At 37.9% G+C, this 22506-nt stretch overlaps 2 protein-coding genes across 9 annotated transcripts; one reads left to right on the top strand and one right to left on the bottom strand.

Annotated features, from left to right (window-relative positions):
* Positions 1-208: 208 nt before the first annotated feature.
* Positions 209-3389, bottom strand: LOC135631699 (transcription factor TEOSINTE BRANCHED 1-like). The gene is made up of 2 exons (XM_065139475.1): positions 2863-3389; positions 209-1278 (listed from the first exon to the last, which is right to left on the bottom strand). Exons 1-2 carry the CDS (start codon positions 2973-2975, stop codon positions 237-239), a joined length of 1155 nt encoding a protein of 384 aa, XP_064995547.1. The 5' UTR covers positions 2976-3389; the 3' UTR covers positions 209-236.
* Positions 3390-3675: 286 nt separating this feature from the next.
* Positions 3676-18192, top strand: LOC135631850 (uncharacterized). Of its 8 annotated transcripts, none has more exons than XM_065139848.1 (24): positions 3676-3833; positions 3949-3981; positions 6966-7025; positions 7194-7253; positions 7484-7543; positions 7756-7803; positions 8042-8101; positions 8208-8258; positions 8692-8724; positions 9938-9982; positions 10239-10292; positions 10517-10576; positions 10743-10865; positions 12067-12126; positions 12419-12478; positions 12886-12945; positions 13089-13205; positions 13359-13661; positions 14967-15367; positions 15432-15529; positions 15844-16134; positions 17432-17480; positions 17599-17700; positions 17805-18192. In XM_065139848.1, the coding sequence occupies exons 1-23, from the start codon at positions 3765-3767 to the stop codon at positions 17690-17692; spliced, it is 2289 nt and encodes a 762-aa protein (XP_064995920.1). In that variant the 5' UTR covers positions 3676-3764; the 3' UTR covers positions 17693-17700; positions 17805-18192. The 8 variants fall into 8 exon arrangements, with proteins under 8 accessions (XP_064995920.1, XP_064995919.1, XP_064995923.1 ...); XM_065139847.1 differs by having other exon boundaries at positions 9938-10000; XM_065139851.1 differs by lacking the exon at positions 7194-7253 and having other exon boundaries at positions 9938-10000.
* The last annotated feature ends 4314 nt before the right edge of the window (positions 18193-22506 follow it).

Here is a 22506-nt window from a genome sequence, read left to right as displayed (position 1 = left end):
TTCCAGTCACCCGACACCATCGTCATCTTCCACGTTTCCCTCTCAATTTCACCTTTCTTCGACGCAGACAATCTGTCTGTTGATGGAGCTCTGAGGAAATTGCCCGAGCAGAGTGAGTCCCGAGATCCTGTTGTTGTTAACCCTATTTGTGTGTCAGACCAGGAAATTTATTCTGGATGAACAAATGCGATTTAATTTCAATACGAGATGAAGACGAAACAGAACTACAATGATAATTAAGGGGTTTGCGTTATTACAGATTCCAGCGATGTCAAGTACAAGGAAAGTGCGTCCACGTCCCACTCTTCTTCGAAGATGCCACCTGCGTCATTAATTGCCGTGGTATCCTGGCTATTCTCAAAGACCGGAATCAGCACTGGTCCACCTATCACTGGGACTTCATAGGCTGCGGCTGTGTCGCTGGCTACGTTCAAGCACCAGTTCGGTGCGCAAGATTCGTCTTCCTCTATATTAGCAAACTCCATCAATGAGTTCATATTGTTCAAGCTTGTTTCTTCCTTGATGATATCCAAGGAAGTCATCCTTTGCTTCTCCCTCGTCCTCTCTCTTGCTCTCGCCCTTGCCTTGGCCCTCGACTCCCTCGCAAGCGCTGAGTGGTACTCCACCTTCCTCGACGGCTTAACACCTCCTTTTCTGGCTTTGCTCTTCTTTACTTCCCTGGCTGCAGCGGTCACGGTGGAGGACTTGTTCTTGGAGCTAGAAATAGCGGACGAATCCTGGCATACCAAAGCGGATGATTCACTTTTCGGGCTTCGATTGCTGCAACCGCTATGTTCGGCTGAGGAAAGGGTGCCGAGCTCTTCGATGGCAGCTTTGGACACGGTGAGCAGCCATTGCACTGTCTTGCTGGCCTTGTCGAAGCCGAGCGTGTCCTGTAGTCGGAAAAAGCTCCGTGCCACATCGATGGAGAGCCTCATCCTTCGACCCCTCGGCCCATTTGCGGTAACTATCTTGCTGTGCCTGCATTTCCTCAGAGCCCTTTTGCGGCTACGACTGTCGTCGCCTTCCTGCCTCTCCACCGATGTGGCTGAATCACCAAGAGGAAGGCTTGGCCGAGTAGATGTTGGAGCCGCATTCGCGATGCCGATATTGGTGGAGGCTAAGAAGAGATCACGAAAGCCATCGGGACAAAAGATTGTCGGTGTGGAGGAGGGGAAGCAGGAGCTGTTGGGAAGAAGAAGATGAGGGTTGAACTCAAGTTGCTCGTTCGAAGACTGGTCGAAGATGTACTCGGGGTCACGGATCGGAAGCATTTTTCTGGTCAAAGCAAAATGTTATAGCAAGTAGTGTCAGGCTCATAAGCAAGTAAATAAAGCAAGGCTAGAAGCAAGGTATAGCATACTTTGAGTTAGTAATCAAAGAACGAGCGAGACCAAGGAAGCAAGAAAGCAGTACAAGAGTTTTTAGATCTGGTGTGAGTATCGACAAGGGCGGCCAAGTGCCAATCTATTTCAGGGGGCAACAAAATATACATTAACGTTGATAAAACCGACAACGTTAAGGTAAATAAACTTAAATGTTTCACCTTCGTAATTATAGGGATACTAATATAACTCTTTAAAGTATAAGGATCGGAATACTAAAGTAGCTAAGTACGTATAGTAATCTATAATTAGGCCTCACAAATATACATTAAACAAATTGTACCAAGCTCCACCCTGATTACCAAACAAATATAATTAGGATTAGTTTGGATCAAACATGTGATTTATGTAAAGTCGACCTCGATTGACATATTAATTGAGTCAAAATCAATATAATACGAATCAATCTGGCCAACATGTTATATTTACATCAGCTTGGTGATCAAGAAATGCCACCCTTGCTAGTATTCGTATAATTAGCTCATATGGTCTACTTTAACAACTCCACATAGATAGTGTGCATGAGCCTAAACCACTCTGTCAACCGATACCAATTCTGGGCGTCGCCTGTTGCCATTTGGGCCATAACAAACTTGCAAGCAACAAAAAAATTACGGCAAATAAGAGATTTTATTGCATCCGATCATGCATTTGAAATATGTCCACAGACAACACAACCAATGTACACAATTTCTACCATTATGAAATATGCCCAAAGACACCGCATGTCTCTTGTGTTCTCCCTCAAGGTTTGCCCAGTTAATCCGATCAATCCTTACTGATTAATTGTAAAGCAATGATGTGCAGTTCAAAATGGCCAACATAAGGCAGGTTTCTTTCGTAGAGCGACAAAGACTGATGAATTGACTCATTAGTTCAAATCCTATTTTCACCACTTACCCTTAACAAAAAGAAAAAAAAAAGAATGATCGATATTAGTGTTTCTTACGTGCTCCTATCCCCACGTAATGCACAATATTGAAAGATTTGAAAGACTCCTAATCAACCAGAAGAAAAAAGATATGCCTACCATATATAGAACACAGGAGATCAAGATGATTAATACAAGTGGAACTAACCAAGAAACACTTCTTTAATGAGTGAGTTAATGGTAGGGAAGGAAAGTCTAATCTAAGACAGCAGGTGTGAACTCTGAACTAATGGTACATGGACTGGTTAATTCTGCTGTGAAATGCAAATGGTACACCTTAAATAGAATTATAGGCTGGAATAGATTAGGAATAAAGAGTTCACCATGTGATTACTCTTTCTGAGCCTCCACCCACTACATCAGTACCATGATTAATCTTATTGCACGCAGACAAAGTTATGAGAGTAAAGTCACTTCTTACAAAGCGCACACAACCATGGAAAAAAGAAAGTTGATGTTACCTTTATTAATCTAGTTTATAGAATGATAGTTAAATCTTTTGAAGTAAAAAAGACATGTACAGAAATTTCCACATAGCAAACTAACCTCGATCTCATCTGAGACAGGTGTGCACTTTCGCAAGAGTGGAGCCTTTCCACCCACGGCAATTTTGCTAGGTGGAGAAGCAACATCTGATTACTGGCTACAATTTGGGGCATCACTAGATGGTCGAGCAACCTTGGGTTGTGATACCATGCTTAAACATGGAATATAAATTATCACAGTGAACTAATCATAATTTAAGGTTCATATTAGTGAGTGAGATCTACTAGATGTCAGAAGTAATGAAACATGAAAAAGAATAATGAAATGAGCATGTTCTTCTAATATGAATGTAAGCATATTATGGTTATAAGTCATTACTTTAATGACTTTAACAATGCTAAAAATGTTGCACTTGTGTCTAGACTTGATAGAGTAGGAATCATTAGTACATTGCAAAATGTAACATGATAGCTACAATCATCATAGAGCCTAAGGATACAGAAAGTCGAAAACATTGTGCCTACGAAGCTGGAATATAACAATCAAAAGGTAAAATTTGTTTATCATCAGCAGCTATTTTCATACGAACTTATTTTTTGTACCCCGGGGGGGGGGGGGGGGGGGGGGGGGTGTGGAGGGGGGGCGGCGGCGGGTGGGGAGGGGGCAGAAGAGATGGTTTGCCTGGAAGGCAAGACTTACTCTTATTTGGGGGGTGGGGGGGGGGGGCGTGGCGGGGCGGGCGTGCGTGCCGTTGGGAGGGGGGGGGCGGGGCGGGCGTGCGTGCCGTTGGGGGGGGGGGGCGGGGCGGGCGTGCGGGGCGTTGATAAAGGGATGCGCCCAATTTTTAGGTCTGTAAATTTGGGTTGATAAAGGGGGGGGGGGGGGGGCGGGGCGGGGCGGCCGAAAAAGGGGTATGGCCTGGATTTTCCCAGAGACCGGATGCGCCCAATTGCGCGTTTTATATGAAGACAGGGACCTGTAAATTTGGGTTGAATTGCAGGTTCAATCATCCCCCAAAAAGGAGACATAGGGTTGTGCCTCTCTTCATCATGTTCTTTAAGAGTTTCCTATTTCGCATCTTGATCAGATTTTTAGGTCTTGCTTGTGCGTTAGTGATCGATTTACTTTCTTGATCTTGATTGCCAGGCCAAGCCGGAGAAACAATCGGAATATGTTCAGGTAAACAACTCTCATCAATAATTAATGATCTTAGTCCTTTGTGGTGTGTCTACACATCAAAAGAAAAGCGAACAAAACGGTAGTTAGCTTTGTCCAACCAATAATTAAAATGCAACTTTGTAGTGTATAATTTTCAGATGACAACAGGTTTTTTTTAAGAAAATCCATTTTGATATCTTTATTTAATTCCTTTGTTGGCTTAAAAGGAAAAGTAAGCTTGTGCCTTTTTTACACGTTGGATTTTGCATAGGTTTTGTTTCCTGCTATGATCAGTTGGTTTTGTCACTCTTGATCTCCAGACTTGTTGACATTTGTTTGAATTAACTGATGACACAATAATGGACTACAATCATGTATCTGAAACCTGCCGAAACAATAGACACCTAGCGACAAGAAGCTGTAAAATACCAAATCCCAGTATTTTCATTAATGTTAGAGTAAGAAGAAGAACCTTTCTGTTTTATGAAATTGCATTGTTGGCCCATATAGTGGTCGCTTCTATGAAATTCTCCTGGATAACAAATTTTGTTGCCTTCTTCTGTTCTTGATTCACAATCAAATTCAAGTTTTTAGGCCTGTACTAGTGAGAATATTGATGAATATACAGTGGTTAAGCTTGTCCATATAATTCTCGGTATAGAATTCTCTGAGAGCAAAGGTTGAAGAAAATTTTCTTGGGGTTTCTTTATTTAAGTATGTCTGGCTAGTGATGGAAACTTCTTTATCAGCATTTTCTTGCTTTATCTTCAATTTTTGGAACTACAAAAAATAAATGATCCTTCATAGATTAAAATCTTAGGATCTCTATTTTTAGTTACAGCAGTTTCTAGTTGACAGATCCTGTCTGTTTTAGAGAACTCTCTACAAAAATTATTAAGTGGGTCTTTTTGGACGTTCTTTTCTGAAACTTTCGTAAGAACTAATACTCTGTAAAACCATGGTCACAATAATGAAGTACATCAAACTATCTGTTTGGAGAGTATGACTGTAGCACTAAGGTGTTGTGAGCCTTTGGTTTCTAATGTATAAGGTCTTATCTCAAATGAATGTATGTCCAACTTTGCATTTGTTTGTGTAGAAGCCATTCTCCTTCGACAATGATAATCTAGTCCAATAAATTCCTTTGTATCCCTGTTGGGTTTTCTTGTAACCCTTATTTTGTCTTTCGCTCAAACCTTAGCCTACTTCTGGACAGGGTTGTAAATTTTACGAGGATAGGCTATTTATCACCTTATTTTCTGGGAATGGTATTCCTAATATTCCTTCTGGATTGTCCTCCTATGTATTTTCTTCGATTTTCAGCATTGATCCTTATTTTCTTACCAATGTTTCTTATGCTTCTATGACATCTGCATAATGCAACATCTAATTACACATAGCAGTTCATGAGGCCAGACTGTATACTGCCTTGTTGTATAGCAAGGGCATTAGCACATGGTAAACTATCCTTTTGTATCGTTCTTATGTACCTTTATATTCCCTTTTTATCACCAAGCCTGTCTCGTCTTCCTCACCTTTTCCTATATATGATTATATGTTTTGTTCATAATGCATATTGGTGTCTGGCTAGTCTCCAATTATGGCTAGAGTTCCTGTTGGAGATGTGAAGTGTTGGCATTATACTCATTGATGATTTAGTTATGTGTCAATATGAATCAGTGATTGCAAAAGGCGCTCGGGCGCTCGCCTAGGCGCTCGGGCGAGGCGAGGCGAGGCCCGAGCGCCTCGCTAATGTCCCAGGCGGCGCGCTTCAAACAGGCGTCGCCTGGGCGCTCGCCTGAGCCCAGGCACTGGGCGCTTCGGGCGAGCGCCTGGGTAAACCAAGGCGACCGAACCAGAATTTTAGGTCTGGTTCGGTCCTGGTTCAGTTGTTAGTTGGTTCAATCGAACCAACTAAACCGATATAACCCCAACCCTAACCCTAACCCTAACCTAACACTAACCTGCTACCGCTCTCGATCCCGATCCCGATCGCGATCTCGTCGCTCGCTGCCGCTGCTCGCCGTTGTCGTTGCTCGCGCCTCCCGCGAGCCCTCTCGCTGCTCGCTCCTCCTGCGAGCCCTCCCGCGAGCCCTCCCTCTGCTCGCGCCTCCCGCGAGCCCTCCCTCTGCTCGCGCCTCCCGCGAGCCCTCTCGCTGCTATCGTCTCCTGCGAGCCCTCCCGCGAGCCTTCCCGCTGCTTGCGCCTCCCTCGAGCCCTCACGCCTCCCGCTGCTCACGCCTCCCGGGAGCCCTCTCGCCTCCTGCGAGCCCTCCCGCGAGCCTTCCCGCTGCTGGCCCCTCCCTCGAGGCCTCCCGCTGCTAGCGCCTTCCGCTCCCTTTCCCGCTGCCGCTGTCGCCGCTCGCCGCTGCTGCTGCTGTTGCCGCTACCGCCACTCGCTGCTGCTGCTGCCGCCACCGCTCGCCGCTGCTTCCTCGTTTCTCCATTAGGCTCAGTATACTCTTAATATTAAGTTTATTTGAATTTTGAAATGATTAATTTTCTGTTAATAGATTAATAATATATTATTTTGATTTTAATGTTGTTAATTTTTATTTATTTGAAATTATTGTTATAATTATATTATATATTTTTATAATTTAGATAATTTTTAATAATTATATTATATATTTTTATAATTATATTATATATTTTTATAATTTAGCGCCTCGCTTCGCTCGGGCGAGCGCATAGCGCCTCAGGCGTTTGTGGACCTTGGCGTCTTTTGGCGCCTAGCGCTTTTTAAATTACTGATATGAATGGTATAAAGCATAACTATGATTTAAATTGTATTCATCAATATTGTTTTAACATGCGATGAATTCAGCTTATTTGTTAACTCTTAAACAGAAGTAGGCGGAACATATGCAGGAACACGTGGTTACTTTTAACATATGAATAATCAAAATTGACTTGCCAATTTGTAAAGAATGTCATAATTTCATAATCTAATGTGATATTGTTATGAATGAGTGATTATTTTCATTTTTTCTTAATTGTTTAAGACTATTAAAGCGGCACATAAGGGATCTGGTTCAGAAAAGATGGGTCAAACAACATGCAAGGTGAGCAGTTTTTTTTTCTCCAACTGTTCTTTCAAGTTATATTCATTTTGGTTTTCTTATCATTTTCGGTAACTATAATGAGTTTCTCACTATTGAAGTAGAATCTGTGAAATTCTTATTCATGTTATACTCTGTATTTCCTTTAAAAGTGAATAATTGTATTGCCAGGAATTTGGAAAGGTTGGTGAGAAGGAAAAGAAAGTTGCCCAAAAGAGTTTCAGGCCTGAGGTCAGTTTTTCTACAACCATTATTAGTTCAATTGGCCTTTAATTTTCATATCCAGCAATATTTAAGTGTTGCTATTATGATTGATTCATTTTATTTATTTCTTCAAGCATGCGATCATAATAATTACGTTTGCTATTTTTTCTAAGTAGAAGTATGACTGCAGCTTACATTTTCCAATTTATGTGTTGGTGTGATAAAGCTTTTGCTTTTCTTCTTTTTCTTCTCCAAAGAATGCTGAAAAAAAGCAAAAGGGTACTGTACTAAAAAAGGTGGAGCAAACTGAGAAAAAGGTCAATATTCTTCTTTTTGTTTCTTCTCCAACCGTTCTTTTGAGTTACTTATATTCATTTTGGTTTTCTTATCATAGACTTATTTTTCTTATCGTTTTAGGTAAATATAATGACTTTATCATTACTGAAGTAGAATCTGTGAAATTCTTATCCATGTTGCACTTTATATTTCCTTTAAAATTGAATAATTTAATTGCCTGGAACTTGGAAAGGTTGGTGAGAAGGAAAAGAAAGTTGCCCAAAAGAATTTCAAGCCTGAGGTCAGTTTATCTACAACCAATATTAGTTCAATCGGCCTTTAATTTTCATATCCAGTAATATTTAACTGCTGCTATCATGATTTGATTCATTTTATTTATTTCTTCAAGCATGTGATCATAAGAATTGCGTTTGCTTTTTTTTTTCTAAGTATGAAGTATGACTGCAGTTTATATTTTCCAATTTATGTGTTACTGTGACAAAGCTTTTGCTTATCTTCTTAATGTTTCTTCTCCAAAGGATGCTGAAAAAAAGCAAAAGGGTACTGTACTGAAAAAGGTGGAGCAAACTGAGAAAAAGGTCATTATTTTTGTTTGTAAGTGGATTTGTTTCTTATTATGTCTACCAATATCTAAAATGAAGTACTATTTTTGTTTTTATTTTCTCGTCAACCTCTTATTGACAGGCTGTTGAGAAAGAGGAACGGACTCCTTCCAAAAAGATGGATCAGGAGAAGGTCAACATATCTTTTTACTGCTATATTTATTTAAGTATTCATCTGTTTTAAATAAGTTTACATTTTCATAATAATACAGTAGCATTTTTTTTATGACTCTGGGTTTAGGGCTTGGAATTTATGGATTAATGTACCACACTGAGATGCATTGGTCCATCAAAGTCTTTATGAACCAATGTAATTAATGTAATACTTTAAAATCATGTTAATCTTAAAAGCCTTGTAAAAGCATATCATATATCTCATGCTAGAAAGGAGAGATAAGATTTCTAACATTCTTTATTAAGAATGTAAATTTGGGTTGATTTATGAGTTTCCAAAAATTAAAAAAATATCAATTTGTGCCTTTTTATAGAATTTGTATTTTCATATTATTTGGTATCTAAGTCTGGTTTGTGCTGCAATAGATGATGTTGTTGATCTTGATTTTCAGGTCACATTGAAGAAACAATGGAAGGTTGTTCAGGTAATACTTTGTTGGTGTCCTTTAGAATTTCTTTCATATAGATAGTTGATGTTATTTGTGCACATGCATTCTTTTGTATTTGGCAAGTCATTAAAATTGATTTATGCTGAAACATTCTATTTCCAAACGATAGGCTTCTATCTTACTTAGGTGAGGTCCTTTTTTTTTGTTGCTCCATTTCTGAATTGGTATGTGTAAACCCATATATATTTCAAGTTCATTACGCTCCAACTTTGTTATCCCTGTCAGTTGTTTTTCCTTGAACCTTTACTTTCTTCTCATTATTGGTTGCAATTTGTAAAAGTTTAAAGCATTGGTACTGATTGCCTTCTTGTTACTATCCAGACAATGGCATATGTGGCTATATCTTTCCTTTTAGCAATTAGCACACTCAGTTATCATTTTCTCGTACTTGATTCTTATGCTTAAATGCTGCCATCAGAATGTAACAAGCAATTTAATATAGAAGACCTTGTACATGCTAAATCAGAAAAATGAAATATTTAATTGCCAGATTAAACTGAAGCAGAACACAGATCAAAAGTTTTTTTCTTGTATAAAAAATTTGTAGATATTATATTATGTGTGGTTCCCCTGTTATTTACTTGATACAAATGATTTAACATTTAAGTGATTCCAGACTAGGAAATGTTATAAGAGTTCCTTTATCAAGCTTTAGAGGACTGTTGAGTGAAAATCAAATATTAAATATAGTATTTATGTAAGTATTTTTTGGTGAATTAAGAGAACTGATATGTTTGTTGAGCTGATTCTTAAGGCATGGCTTGAGGGGATGCAAGACATGCGAAGTATTAGACTATTAGTTTTTTTTTTGGCAAAGGATAAGTGACGGAGGCAGGATTCAAGCTCAAGACCTTGTGATATACTATCAAAGCCTTTACCACCAGCTAAGCTAGCTAACACCTTCGAAGTGTTAGTTTTATACTCCTATAGATATGAAACAGAGTTATGTAATGGTGTCATGTGAACATTAAACAAGATACTTAAAGCTCTTCTTCAGTCAGGTCCAACATGATCGGCTGATTATCTTCCAATGTACCGTTGCATTTGCATATGCAAGAAAAGTTAATTACTTTATTTTCTAGAAAAAATCATTATCATCTTGGCAATCTCCTAATATCAACACAGGTTTCTACTTTGGATTGATGTTATCGTTGATCATGTTCTCTCCTTTCTTGTCCTAACTATTTAGAAAGCCGCTAGAGAAGAGCATGAAGAATCTTCATTGATAATGGAGGTACAAACATCATGCAGAGTAAGCAATTTCACTATTGACTTTGTTCTTTTATATAAAGATTGTACAAGTATTCTTTCATGTTAGTTAGGTTTGTTTGGTTTTCCTGGACCCATAAATGTATGATGCTAGTGTAGGTTTTTTATGGCCTTTCAGATAATTGTAGTGATCTATTAGTCCTGGAGTATATGTTGTAAGGTTCTTATTGGAATAGTACCTTTATTTGCTTTGATGTGGAATATTTGAAATTCTTGGAAAGGTTGATGAGAAAGAAAAGGAGATTGCCCATAGCTTCATGCAATTAAAATGTGAGGTAACATTTTCATAAAATCTTCTAATTTATCATTGGTTTATTAATTCAGAGGTCTAGTTTTGTTTAAAGGGCTACATTTTTTATTACTTTTTGTCATGTGAACATAAGGATGTATGAATTGAGCATATTTTCCATTTCTAATTATGAATTGACTTAAATAAGTTAATTAGCTAGTACTGATGTGGTGGTTTTTCCCTCTTATTCTTCTTGTTTAAACTTTAAAGAAAACAGAGGAAAAACAAAAGGCAATCCTCTTAAGAACAGTGGAGCAGACAGAGATAAAGGTCAATAATTTCATTCTTAAATTGCTCTTTCATTTTATTTTGTATTTGTTTAAAATGAAACAATTGAGCCAAATGGCCCAAATCATACAAGGCTATATTCTTTTAATGCCTTCTAATTTTGTGACTTGAACTGATAATTTGTTTAATTCTTTTGTGGACCTCATAGGCTGCTGAGGACAAGCAATCTTTTCCAGAAAGGATAGAGCATGAAGACAAGAAGGTCGACATCCTATCATTACCAGAGGAGAAACAAACTCTTTCTGGAAGATCAGAGCAGCAAGATTACAAGGTCAGCATTTTTCCATACCATAAGTCCACTGTTATGGTCACCAATGATGCTAGCCAAGGTGATGGAAATACTAGAGGTCGGGCTCTAAGGGTGGAGTTGGCCAATTATTCTGGTGGTGGTCATGATAATGATGATAATATTTGTGGTAGCAATGGTTGCAGCGTAGTAGCAGGACAGAAGTGGTAATGGTGGTGGTGGTAGTGGTAAAGTTGCTGCAATGGCAGTTATGGTGGTGATGACAATGGCAGTGGTAGTGGGTACTGGTGGTTCCAGTAGTGGTGATAGTAACAGTTTGGTAATTGTAGCAGCAACGATGATGACTGTTGTAGTGGCTGGTGGCAGTAGCAGTGGTGGTCAGTTGTGGCAGTGACTTGCAGTGGTGTTAGCATTAGCTGTGGCAGGGTCAGAGGTGATGGTGGTAAATAGAAGGTGGTAGGTGGCAATTTGCATAATTACAAGTGGTGAATCTCAGGATAAAGAGAGATTCTATCAATAAATCTTTTATAGGAAATTGAAAGATCTTAACCTCTTCTTCTAAAAGGAAATTCTGACTTCTCCAAAGATATACTTGAATGATGTTGCCAAACACCTGGAATTTTATAAAGGTTTTATTTTTATTTTTGGCTTTTTGCTTTTTAAGCTACAGAAGACCTTTTGGATAGCTAAACCAAACATGTCCAGAGAGTCCTAATATGTTATAGTTGTTAGTTGCTATAACTTGTATTTGGAGACTTCTAAGTGTCTCTTTTGGGATCCTTTTTGTGGATTATTAAGTTGTAATTTTTTATTACTACTATAAATAACAGCTTTATGTCCAAAATCCCAAATGATTAAGCTTGGGATGTTATCTTTAAGTTATGCAATGAATGTAGCTCGGTTTTGTAGATATTAGCTTTCCTCTTCCCTATTAACGTGCCTACTTTTTGCTTGTTCTTTTGGATTTTCCATATTCATATTATCATTCTCATCTGATTTAGTTTTCATTTAAAATTACAGCACAAATAGATTTCATGAGAGAAGAGAAAAAACTTAAAAGTCTGTTACAGAAGAAACAATCACATGAATCATTATATCAAAAAGGATGTTGGTGGTTTGGGCTACCCAGAGGAACGTTTGCAACTTTGTCATTTTATATAATGCTATAAGCCTCTGATATGGTGTAAATTTGATTGTTATCTGTTTCTTAATCTTCATATGAAAGGCTGCTAGGGAAAAGGGTAAAGAAACCACTTCAGAAAAGGGTGAACAGACAGAATTCAAGGTGATTTTAAAGCCTATGTTTGTGATGTTGTGTTGTTTATACTTTATACATTGGATAAAGTTCTGTATTGTAGACCAACCTTTAGATATTTGTTTTTCTCCTCATTATTGACATAACCACTTGTCTTTTTTTCTTTTGGATTTTCCACGTTCATATTATTATCATTCTCATCTTGTCAGTGATTTGAGCCGCCTAGAGGAACTTTTGCATTAATATCATGTTATCTTACTGCCATGGACCTTATATGGTGTAAATTTGCTTGTTATTTTGTTCCTAAATCTTCATATGAAAGGCTGGCACAGAGGAGGGTAAAGAAACTACTTTGGGAAAGGGTGGCCTGATAGAACACAAGGTAAGTCCAGGAAGCTATAATTCAGATTTTTTTTTTATTTATGTAACAAATTAAGTTTGGTTTTGCGGAATGACTTTTAGATACTAGCTTTTCTCTTCCACATTGACCTGCCTACTTGTGACCTTTTTTTTTTTACATCTTTCACATTCATAGCATCATCCTCATTTCATTTAGTTATGTTTAGAAATTACATCGCAATTAGAGTGCATGAGAGAAGAGAAAAACACTCAAGATTGTGAAAGAAGAAACAATCCTGTAAATCATTATTTCAATAAGTACAGGATGTTATTGGTGATTTGTGCCACCTAGAGGAACTTTTACATTACTATTCGTTTTACTTAATGCTACAGGCCTCTGATATCTTGTAAATTTTTTTGTTATTTTGTTTCTGAATCTTCATATGAAAGGCTGCTGTGGAAAAGAGTAAAGAAACCACTTTGGAAAAGGGTGGACAGATAGAATGCAAGGTAATTTATAGATTTCCATGTATTTTACGTAGCTATTTTTGATCATTTCACACACAACTGTAAGAAATATGCACATGTCACAAACATGATTTTGTGAAGTCATTTTTGAATGCAATGTAAGTTATATATGATAAATTCTGCAGTTTTACACAATGCCAGGAGGTTGTAAGTATGGGAAATCCTGCAAATATGTTCATTCTCAAAAGAAAATGGAAGGCAATTCATCAAAATTGAACTTCTTAGGCCTTCCAATTAGACTGGTAAGCGTGCTATTTACTTTCATACATTATGATGCTTTCTTTGCTTTGTATCAGACTTCTATGTAACCATACTGAATATGATCGTGGTCAATTTTCTTAGTTTTTGCCAGTGTCAGGCACCTACGGTTTCATATCATGTGTTGATGATTGCAGGGAGCAAAGGAATGCCCATATTACATGCGTACAGGGAATTGCAAATTTTCTACCAATTGTAGATATCATCATCCTGATCCTACTGTCGCAATGGTTGGACATGATCCTCATTCAGGATGTCAAAGTAGTGGATCTATGCAACAAAGTGCCTTTGGAGCATCAACAATGCCCGTGACACCCAGTCGTAGTCAAGGAACACTTAATGGACCAACTTCTTTTGTAGTTGCATCACCAGCCTGTTCCCCAGCTTCAAATTTGCTTTCACAAGGGTTCCATTCAAATTCAGAATGCAATGGGTATCAGGTAATTTTTACAGTCCACATGCTCAAGTTTATAAAAGTCTCCCCACTTGGCTTTAAATCTTTTTGTTTGGAAAGTTACCATGGTACCTCAGGTTCATGAAAATCCAACATAACATGAAAATGTAATATAGAAATCCTGTTGAAGCTTCAGTTTTCAGAGGCATGTCTACTTATTTCAATGACCTGAATTTTAAGTATAAACACTGTTATCTTGAAGTTGTTTAGGCATTCATAGTTGGTTGTTTCCAGATGTAGATTAGTTTCACTATACTGTAGCATCACTGGACACCAAAAAAAGAAGAATATTTCACTCACTCAATCACCTCTCTTAGATAAAGAACCTTTTGTAGTCTGCTACATTTTAGTGCAGAATATTCCAGTAAACTATTTAGAATTTGGTGTGGTTTACCTAAAAACAAAGTCAGGTTATGGAAGAAAGATGAAAATATTGATCATTCTAGACATATAGCCGCAAATGAACAAGTAAATGAAAAACGTGTATTTTGATGGATTGGGGTTTAGGAGTTGGATAACGAAAAACCAACCATGTGTCGTCCGTCCGAGTGTAGAGGATGACAAAAGATGAAGAGGAGGATGTTCTACGTATCTGAAATGACTGGATGCTTTTATGGTGAATAAAATAACATATTAGAGAATCTTGATTATAATCTTATTCAAAAATATGAGAATTATTTTTTCGATATATTATTATTCCAAAACAAATAATAATAATTATTATTATTTAAAATTCAAATAAGAATAATAAGTTAGTCTGAATTTGATTTTGAGTCGATCATAATATTTTTATATATGCTTAAGATGTTTTTTTGGATGTATAAGAAAAACATTGCACATGACATAATAGTTGATTTGTTGGACTAATTCATAAGATATCGTGGTCCAATACAAATGATAAATGTTTTTTTTCTCTTACAATACATATAATCCTAAAGAAGGTACGAAAAGAAAAATGAACAACACATCTCTTAGAAAATGAAATATCACGTCTCTTACTAATGCATATAAGAAAATTGATGATCACATCTCTTATGATGCACATAATCGAGTGGAAAGAAAAATGAAGGCACGAGAAAAAAAAGAAAAAGAAGAAGATAATTAATCAGAAAAATCCGAAATTTTTAGGAATTTCTCTCTCTCTATATATAATAATAATAGAGGTACAAAAAGCTTATCGAAATCCGTTTGGTTGGCGGTGTGCGGGTCAGTATGAATCGGACCGGGCGAACCGGCCCGGCCCATTCCTTACATCGATCCGCGCGACTCACGATGTGACCTTTAACTGCAGTCTCTGCGACCAAAAACCCTATCTCAGTCAGGTACGGAGGGAGGGAAGATGACGTCTGCAGCAGGTGGAACGCCACCCCAAAACCCTACCCCTCCTGTAGGAGAGGCGGAGCGGCGCCGTTCCCCCATCCGGAAGAAGACGGCGACGAGAACGAGGGATGCTAGTGGCAAAGAGGATGTGGTGATGGAGGAGGAGAAGGAGGGCGCCTTCCTCCTGGGTGAGCCGACCTTCTTGGACCTGGGTGGCGGGCGTTTGCGGTGCGTGGAGACGGGGCATGAGCTGCTCGCCAAGGACGAGGAGGCCTACGGCCGCACCAAGGCCTGCCGCCTCGCGCTCATCGACGCCGCCGTTGCCCAGAAGAAGCCTCCCCTCAACATGTTCCAACCCCACCCCACCTCCAAGTGAGCAGCAGTAAAGATTTGATTCGTATGTGGAAAGAGAGGTTGTTTTACTGTTTGATCGCAGGTCGCAGCTGGTGTGCAAGCTGACCGGTGATTCGGTGAATAAATCTGAGGAACATATCTGGAAGCACATCAATGGAAGGAAATTCCACAATAAATTAGGTACTTTTTTTTGTTTACAGAATTAATATTTTTGCTGCTTATCCACCATTCTTTTTAGTCAAAATATGCTTCTTTCCTTGAGGCATTGTGCCATATTTGTAACTATGAAAATTCTGACTTCTTTTCATTCACTATATGCAATGCATGCCATCTCCACATGTTACTTTGGTTCTTGCTGTCGTGAGTGATTCTATATGACACTGAATCATAAACAAGAATTCCATTTAAAATATTAGGGAATGATCATCATCAGTGTAATCTTTGAAGTTGATATTGGCCAAAATGATGTGCCTTGTGCTATGTCCTTGTTGCAGAACAAAAGGAAATGGAGAAGCATTCCTCTGCAGAAGCAGTGGAGAAAGACACAAAACAGTCAAAGAAGCAAGTGAAGTCAACTCTGGGTTCTCGCAATAGAGTTCGGAAGAAAGACATCAACATGAATGATTCACATACCAAGAAGACAAAGGCAGATGATGATGATGATATGGTGGAGCCTGAATTTTGGGTTCCTCCTGTTGGAAGTCGCTGGGACCTTGATGATGGAAAAGATCGTTGGGATCCTCAAACAAACATGGTTGATGAGGCAGATGATGGTAGTGGCCTAGGTAATATGACGATGCCATTCTGTTAGGAATATAGTTGACATTATATGTTTTTGGTGAATTTATATTTGAATTATATTCCTGAGATTGGCAAAAGTTTACTCGCTGATATGTTCTTGCTAGGCTTCGGCAATCATTAACACTGATAAAGATTATTTTATGTATTCTTCTAGTCATGTAAACTTTATCTGAACGACTTGGCTGTTAACCATTTCTTTGTGGAACATAATTTGACATTATATTTTTGTTGAATTTATCTAAGAATAATACTTTTTGAGATTGGCAAAAGTATACTCGCCTATATATTCTTGCTAGGCTTGAACGACCATCAACATTAATAAAGATTATTTATATCATTCTTATTGTCATGTGAAATCTATCCGAACAACTTATCTGAAATCAATCTGGGCACACTGATAACCAAGGTTCGTCGTTTCGTACCGTACCAGCGTTTCGACCCGGGCTCGGTACGGTACGGTACCGGTGTACCGAATAATTTTACGTTTTTTTTTTCTATTGTAGCACTATAGCAGTGATGCAGTATAGTACTGTAGCACTGTAGCGGTACCGGACGGTCAGTGTACCAGTAACCTGTCGGACCGGTACGTACCGCCCGGTACGGGCGATACACTTCGATACGACAGACCTTGTTGATAACCATTGCTTCCTTCAAGGTTCGCAATACCGTACTGTACCGGTGTTTCGACTTGGGCTCGGTACCGGTACGGTACGGTATACCGAGCGGTATACTCAGGTGTGCCGAGTACTGTAGCACTGCTATAGTGTTACAGTGCTCTGCTACAGTGCTACAGTGCTCTCGGACCGATAACAGACGGTCTGCGTACCGGAAATCTGTCGGACCAGTATGTACTGTCCGTACCGGGCGGTACAGTTCGGTACTGCAGACCATGGCTTCCTTGATTCTGCATGTTGTATTTGAGTATGTCTCTTAGAATTTATCCAAATTTGTTCTTTATATCATTCTTATTGTCATGTGAAATCTATCCGAACAACTTATCTGAAATCAATCTGGGCACACTGATAACCATTGCTTCCTTGATTCTGCATGTTGTATTTGAGTATGTCTCTTAGAATTTATCCAAATTTGTTCTTGCAAGGCACACATATTGGGCCTTTATCCACATAATTCTGAGATGAATTAACATGATAAGTGGAATCTTTGTGACACGTTTTTAGTAATATAAAACAATTGATGCTTGCAGTTTGCATTGTTTGATTTTTTTGTGGCATGTGTCTCTTTATATTTGGCTGATTATAATCTTTCCATGTTTTTCATCAGATGGAATATCTGAAAAAGATGACCCAGAAACAATTGAGCTTTCCAATCGGTAAGTTAGTTCTCCTTAACCTACTTCAACAGGTGCTGCTCTTCACTTTAAGGTTTGAATTTATCTTTTTCTTTGGTTGTGATCTTTTTTTTGTTTCTGGAACACAAACCGTTGACAGGACTAAGCGAATGTCAATAGTTGTTGGCCCCAGCAGCTTTGCTTCAAGGAAGAAGAAGATTAAGAAGGCTGCAACCCTTCCAAATGGTAGTTGAAATAAGAGGTTGTTCACTTAATCCATCCTTTGTCTGATTAGCTACATTTCAGAATTATAAGATTGTCTACCATTATGGATTCCACTGAAAGTGGATAATCTATATCTTGCAGCATTTTGACCTACAAAACTCATCACTGGTTGTGTCATTTATGTGAACAACATCACGCCAAGAAGTTGCTGAGGAACATCTGCATGCACCATCTCTTTCCAACCGCGCTATCAAATGATCCATCTTAAGTAAAAGTTATTGTGAAGCGCCAGTTACTATCCGTTTCACACTGGCATATGGTTTCCAGCATAATTAATAGTGAATTTGCAGTGATGAGTTGGTGACTGCAAAATGTGTTCCCTCTTGAGCATGTTCATTTACATGTATTAGATCCTCTATCGAGATCCTCTAGTCCTTATGTTCCTCTAAATGCTTATGATTTATTTGACTCATTCTTATACCAAACCTGCTTACAGGTGAAATCCTAATGCATTTCATGGTTATCATGATGGCCTTCTCGTCTCTGTTATCACCTGTATCAGTTTCTGTTCTGATGTAACGATGAAAAATTGTAGTTGCCTTGATGAATGTGATTTCTGTGCTGATTAGAAAATCCTGAAAAGTTATATTATCCAAGACTTGATGCGATGAGGGTTTGTTGTTGTGGAAGCTCCTGGTTAGAGTTTTAGGCATTTGCAACCAAGCATGAAGCAGACTGGAGGATTTATGAGTTGTTCAATAATGGAGAGAGTATATGATAAGTATCCGAAGCTCTTCGAAGGTTTCAAGTACTGAGAAATATTTTGCACCTTTGCAGCTTCTTTGCCATAGTTTCTGATTACAAACTCTTGTAACAGAGTCTCATTACTAAATTAGTCCATGCAGCAATGATGTTTATTGTTTTTCTTTGTTGTCTCTATCTATTGTTTTGCTTTGATATGAATATTATGTCTCTACATGCTATGCATACTATCTTTATCACAATGCCATTATTTTTATCTTTTGCTTTGCGATCTTGTTGAAGTCATGCCAAGCTTTCTTGCGTCTTCAAATTCATCAAAACAACAGCAGTTCTATATAATAACATGAATCTTCCTGTACCTGGTACAAATTACATTGTTGGATTCATTAGAAGTCACATTGTAGTCTTGCATGTGCTTTGGTTTTCCTTTTCCTTTTACCAATCTAAGCATTACCAATTATGAGGTTTTAACTGATTCATTGCTACAGGGGTTTGCATGTGCTTCGGTTTTCCTTTTACCAATCTAAGCATTACCAATTATGAGGTTTTAACTGATTCATTGATACAGGGGTTATTTCCGATCTCAACATGAAGTGACGGATGTGGGACGGATGTGGATACTATTGAAAAATCTTGGGGGCGATATCAAATGTGCAACGAAAGAATAGAATATAAAATCATCAATTTCTAAAAATATATTTGGCGAAGATTGATGTGTAAAAATTTATGAAACAAAAAATCACGTGTGAGATAAATTTATGAATGCTAACAAAAAGCTAACAAAAATCGAAGGGGGGGGGGGGGGGGGGGTTAGGAGTTGGATAATGAAAAACGAATCATGTGTTATCCAAGTGGAAGTTGGTTGCTTCATTTTCATTTTGGTTGACGGTATCAATTTTTGTGGATAGTCTGAATTCAAGGTTACGGTTAGGGTTAGGGTTTGGATCTAAGCCTTAAGGGATGATGTGGTCCCAAAAGAAAATTGGTTTTTGTATCTTTTATCTATTAAAGTGAACAGTACATTCAGTTAAGTACATTGCATCTCTTTTTGAGGGAAGGGGTGATGGATGCGTGGAGCGATGCCATTCGATTTATTGCAGGCAACGATAAAAGATGTTTTACGTATCTGAAAACGGTTGGGTGCTTTTGTCGGAGCTCTCAGGAGGGGGAGGGGGGGGAGGGAAAGGCGAAAGACGCGTGGAGCGGTGCATTGCAGGTGACGACAAGCGATACAAAGGGGGATGTTTTCTCTCTCTCTCTCTCTCTCTCTCTCGTCTATAACCCCTGGGCACCGTGGAGGTCTCTACAATCAATTTTCAATAAATTTCAGCCATGATTCTTCTAAGCTTTCCTCTGATAATCTGATGAGGTTTTGATCACTTTGTGCAATAATTGTCATCGAGATTTCACATATGGATTAAGATTTTTGATAGTTTTTAACGGTTGGAAAATAAGCAAGAAGGGTATAATCCATATAGTCTTGTTTATTTTAAGCTAATATACTCATACATGAAAAAATTAAGATCTTTTGTTGGTCTATGTGGATAATGCATGTTGAATGATGAATAACATGCTTTTTGTTAGCATTCATAACAAGAATCGTCAATTGAGAATGAATGTTTAAGCTGTCCATGCTTTAAGCTGTCCATAGGGAGGAAAGCTTAAATGAAATTTTCCTTTTACCCTTTCCATTCATGACAAAATTGATGACATAAGGAGAATTAAGGTTTAAATGTTTTACTTTCATAAGTAAAAATCTCAATGTTATTATTTAAAATATAAAGATCGAGATGCTAATCTTAATCAACTAAAGGGGATAATATGTAATTATCCATGACAAATCTAAGACTCCCCACACCGCCTTTCCTCTTACATCTTATATGTCGGTAAGCCATATGACTATATATTTATTTTAAAGGAGGAAATCCTAATTTGTACAAATTAATCTTAATCCTAATGTGCATATAACATAACTAATTGTAAAATAAGACCTCTATTGTCACACAATATGACTAGACGTCATTTCAACAAAATGCACAAAATAATATTTCTTGAGATCCTAAGGCGATCAAACATCTTGACACAAACCATTATATAGCAACCACATGATATGGATGATAAGAGGTGCGTTTAATATGAGATTACTTTTGTAGTAATAATAAATGTAAAACACGAACTTGTTTAACTCACCTGCACAATCATAAGGGAGTGGAATTTAACATCTGTATGTAAACCCAAACAATAAATTCGGTGAATTATTTTCCTAACTTTCATCACTACACATTCAGTCATGGATGTGTTCAAAACAATCCCTAATGTAGCATAATTGAATACGATCATTCAAAGAAAAACACTTACTAGAGAACATCCATAAAATGCCAAAATGTTGCTAAAACCAATATATCTCTACCTTTTGATGCAACCATCCACGTTTTCAGATCAACTAAATAAGAATCCTAAAAGGGAAGGAAAAAACTACAGAATGAAATGTGTTGTTTGCAGCAGACAATTATCGTTTTACATAATCCAAATCCCTACTATCTGAACAAACATAAGTGCAAACAGTACAAGGAATCATTTGTTGTATGGGGCATATCATACAAGCTCTGAATAACCAAGTACAACCAGTAGCACAATGGCAAACAAAAGAAACAAAATATCTAAAATAGCAATAACAATCCCAACAACTACATGCGCTCTCCATTAAATGCCTCTTTGTTTCAAACAATATTGATGTACTAAACATGATTTTTAAGTACAACCTCAGTGTATTTTTTTTTCTCAAAATGATTTTTAACAGTGTGATCATAATTCTTAAAAGTACTAAAATTAACATAAAGTTGAAGATAACATGTAAACTTCTCATACAAGCTTAAAGTGATGCAAATCTCATATAACAAAAAAAACTGGAAACAAAATTATGAAAGCACACAAAACATGTAAACATTTAAGAATGTCATATGAATACTGAAACAAAAATCAAATTAACATAACATTTTGGTTAACAAATAACTTACTCTTATTGGAAGAGATGGTTTGCTGAAGAAGAGATGGTTTGCTGAACTCAGACTTACTCTTATTGGGTTGTGGGTTGGGGGTGGGGGGGGGGGGTGGGTGGCGCGCGGGGTTGTAGCTTGAGAAAGAAGAAAGTGCTGGGGTGATGGATAGTGCTAATCTATTGCAGGCGGCAACAAAAACCGCCCGGGGGAGGGTGGGGGGTGGCGCGCGGAGGGAAGGGGGTGATGGGGATAGTGTCATTTCTGTTGCAGGCGGCAACAAAAACCGGGGGATGTTCTCTCTCTCTCTCTCGCAGTGATGGGGATAGTGTCATTTGGAATGATGCATAATTCTTTTTATACATACATACATACATACATACATACATATATATATATATATATATATATATATATATATATATATATATATATATATATATATATAATATTTTTCTGATAAGTACCAAATTAACTGGAAGGAATATTATCTTGAATATTATAATTTGATTTAGAACAACAAACGAATGTAAAAAGGAAGTAATATTAGGATAAGTAGCATCGAGTAAAAGAACTCTTAGGGATTCAACTACGTGGGAGGATCTGGGATTTGTTCTACATCGTTCATGGGCGTAAAACACCGGGCTTCTTCAGAGAATAGTAAGTTGGCTCTTCCACAATTTAGTCTGTCTTTGTAGCTTTTAGTCAATATGGGGTCAAGATCGCATTAATGATGCTATTTGCATGATCATTAAGGTCACATCACCGGATGACCCTTCATAGTATGGTCAACCAGCCATGCTTTGGGTGGCATCAACATGAGATTTGTTTGTTTGTTGCAGAGGGGTTCACAAAATCAAAATCTTGATCATCATCATCATCATCAACTCTTAAGATTTATTTAAATGATCACAAAGCTCAAGAATTTAAAGGACTTAGTATATGCTTTAATAGACTCTCATGAGCAAGTTAGGAAAGGGTCCTGTAATGTTTCAATATACTCTTCTCCTGATACCGTTTTGGTTTAATTGGGTGGCCATAAATCTGTATGTTTCACTGATTATGATTATATGTTTTAAAGGAGA

This window comes from Musa acuminata, chromosome BXJ3-2 (genome assembly GCF_036884655.1).
Source record: "Musa acuminata AAA Group cultivar baxijiao chromosome BXJ3-2, Cavendish_Baxijiao_AAA, whole genome shotgun sequence".
NCBI classification, from domain to species: Eukaryota; Viridiplantae; Streptophyta; class Magnoliopsida; order Zingiberales; family Musaceae; genus Musa; species Musa acuminata.
Note: the sequence above shows the minus strand (reverse complement) of the source record. Positions and strands in the feature narration are given on the sequence as shown.

Coding starts and splice junctions, on each gene's coding strand:
- LOC135631699 (XM_065139475.1), bottom strand. CDS start 2,975: ATGCCCCAAATTGTAGCCAGTAATCAGATGTTGCTTCTCCACCTAGCA. Junction 1,279..2,862: donor CTGTCTCAGATGAGATCGAG/GTTAGTTTGCTA, acceptor TGCTTTGACCAG/AAAAATGCTTCCGATCCGTG.
- LOC135631850 (XM_065139847.1), top strand. CDS start 3,765: ATGAAGACAGGGACCTGTAAATTTGGGTTGAATTGCAGGTTCAATCAT. Junction 7,544..7,755: donor TGGAGCAAACTGAGAAAAAG/GTCAATATTCTT, acceptor GAACTTGGAAAG/GTTGGTGAGAAGGAAAAGAA. Junction 12,946..13,088: donor GTGGACAGATAGAATGCAAG/GTAATTTATAGA, acceptor TAAATTCTGCAG/TTTTACACAATGCCAGGAGG.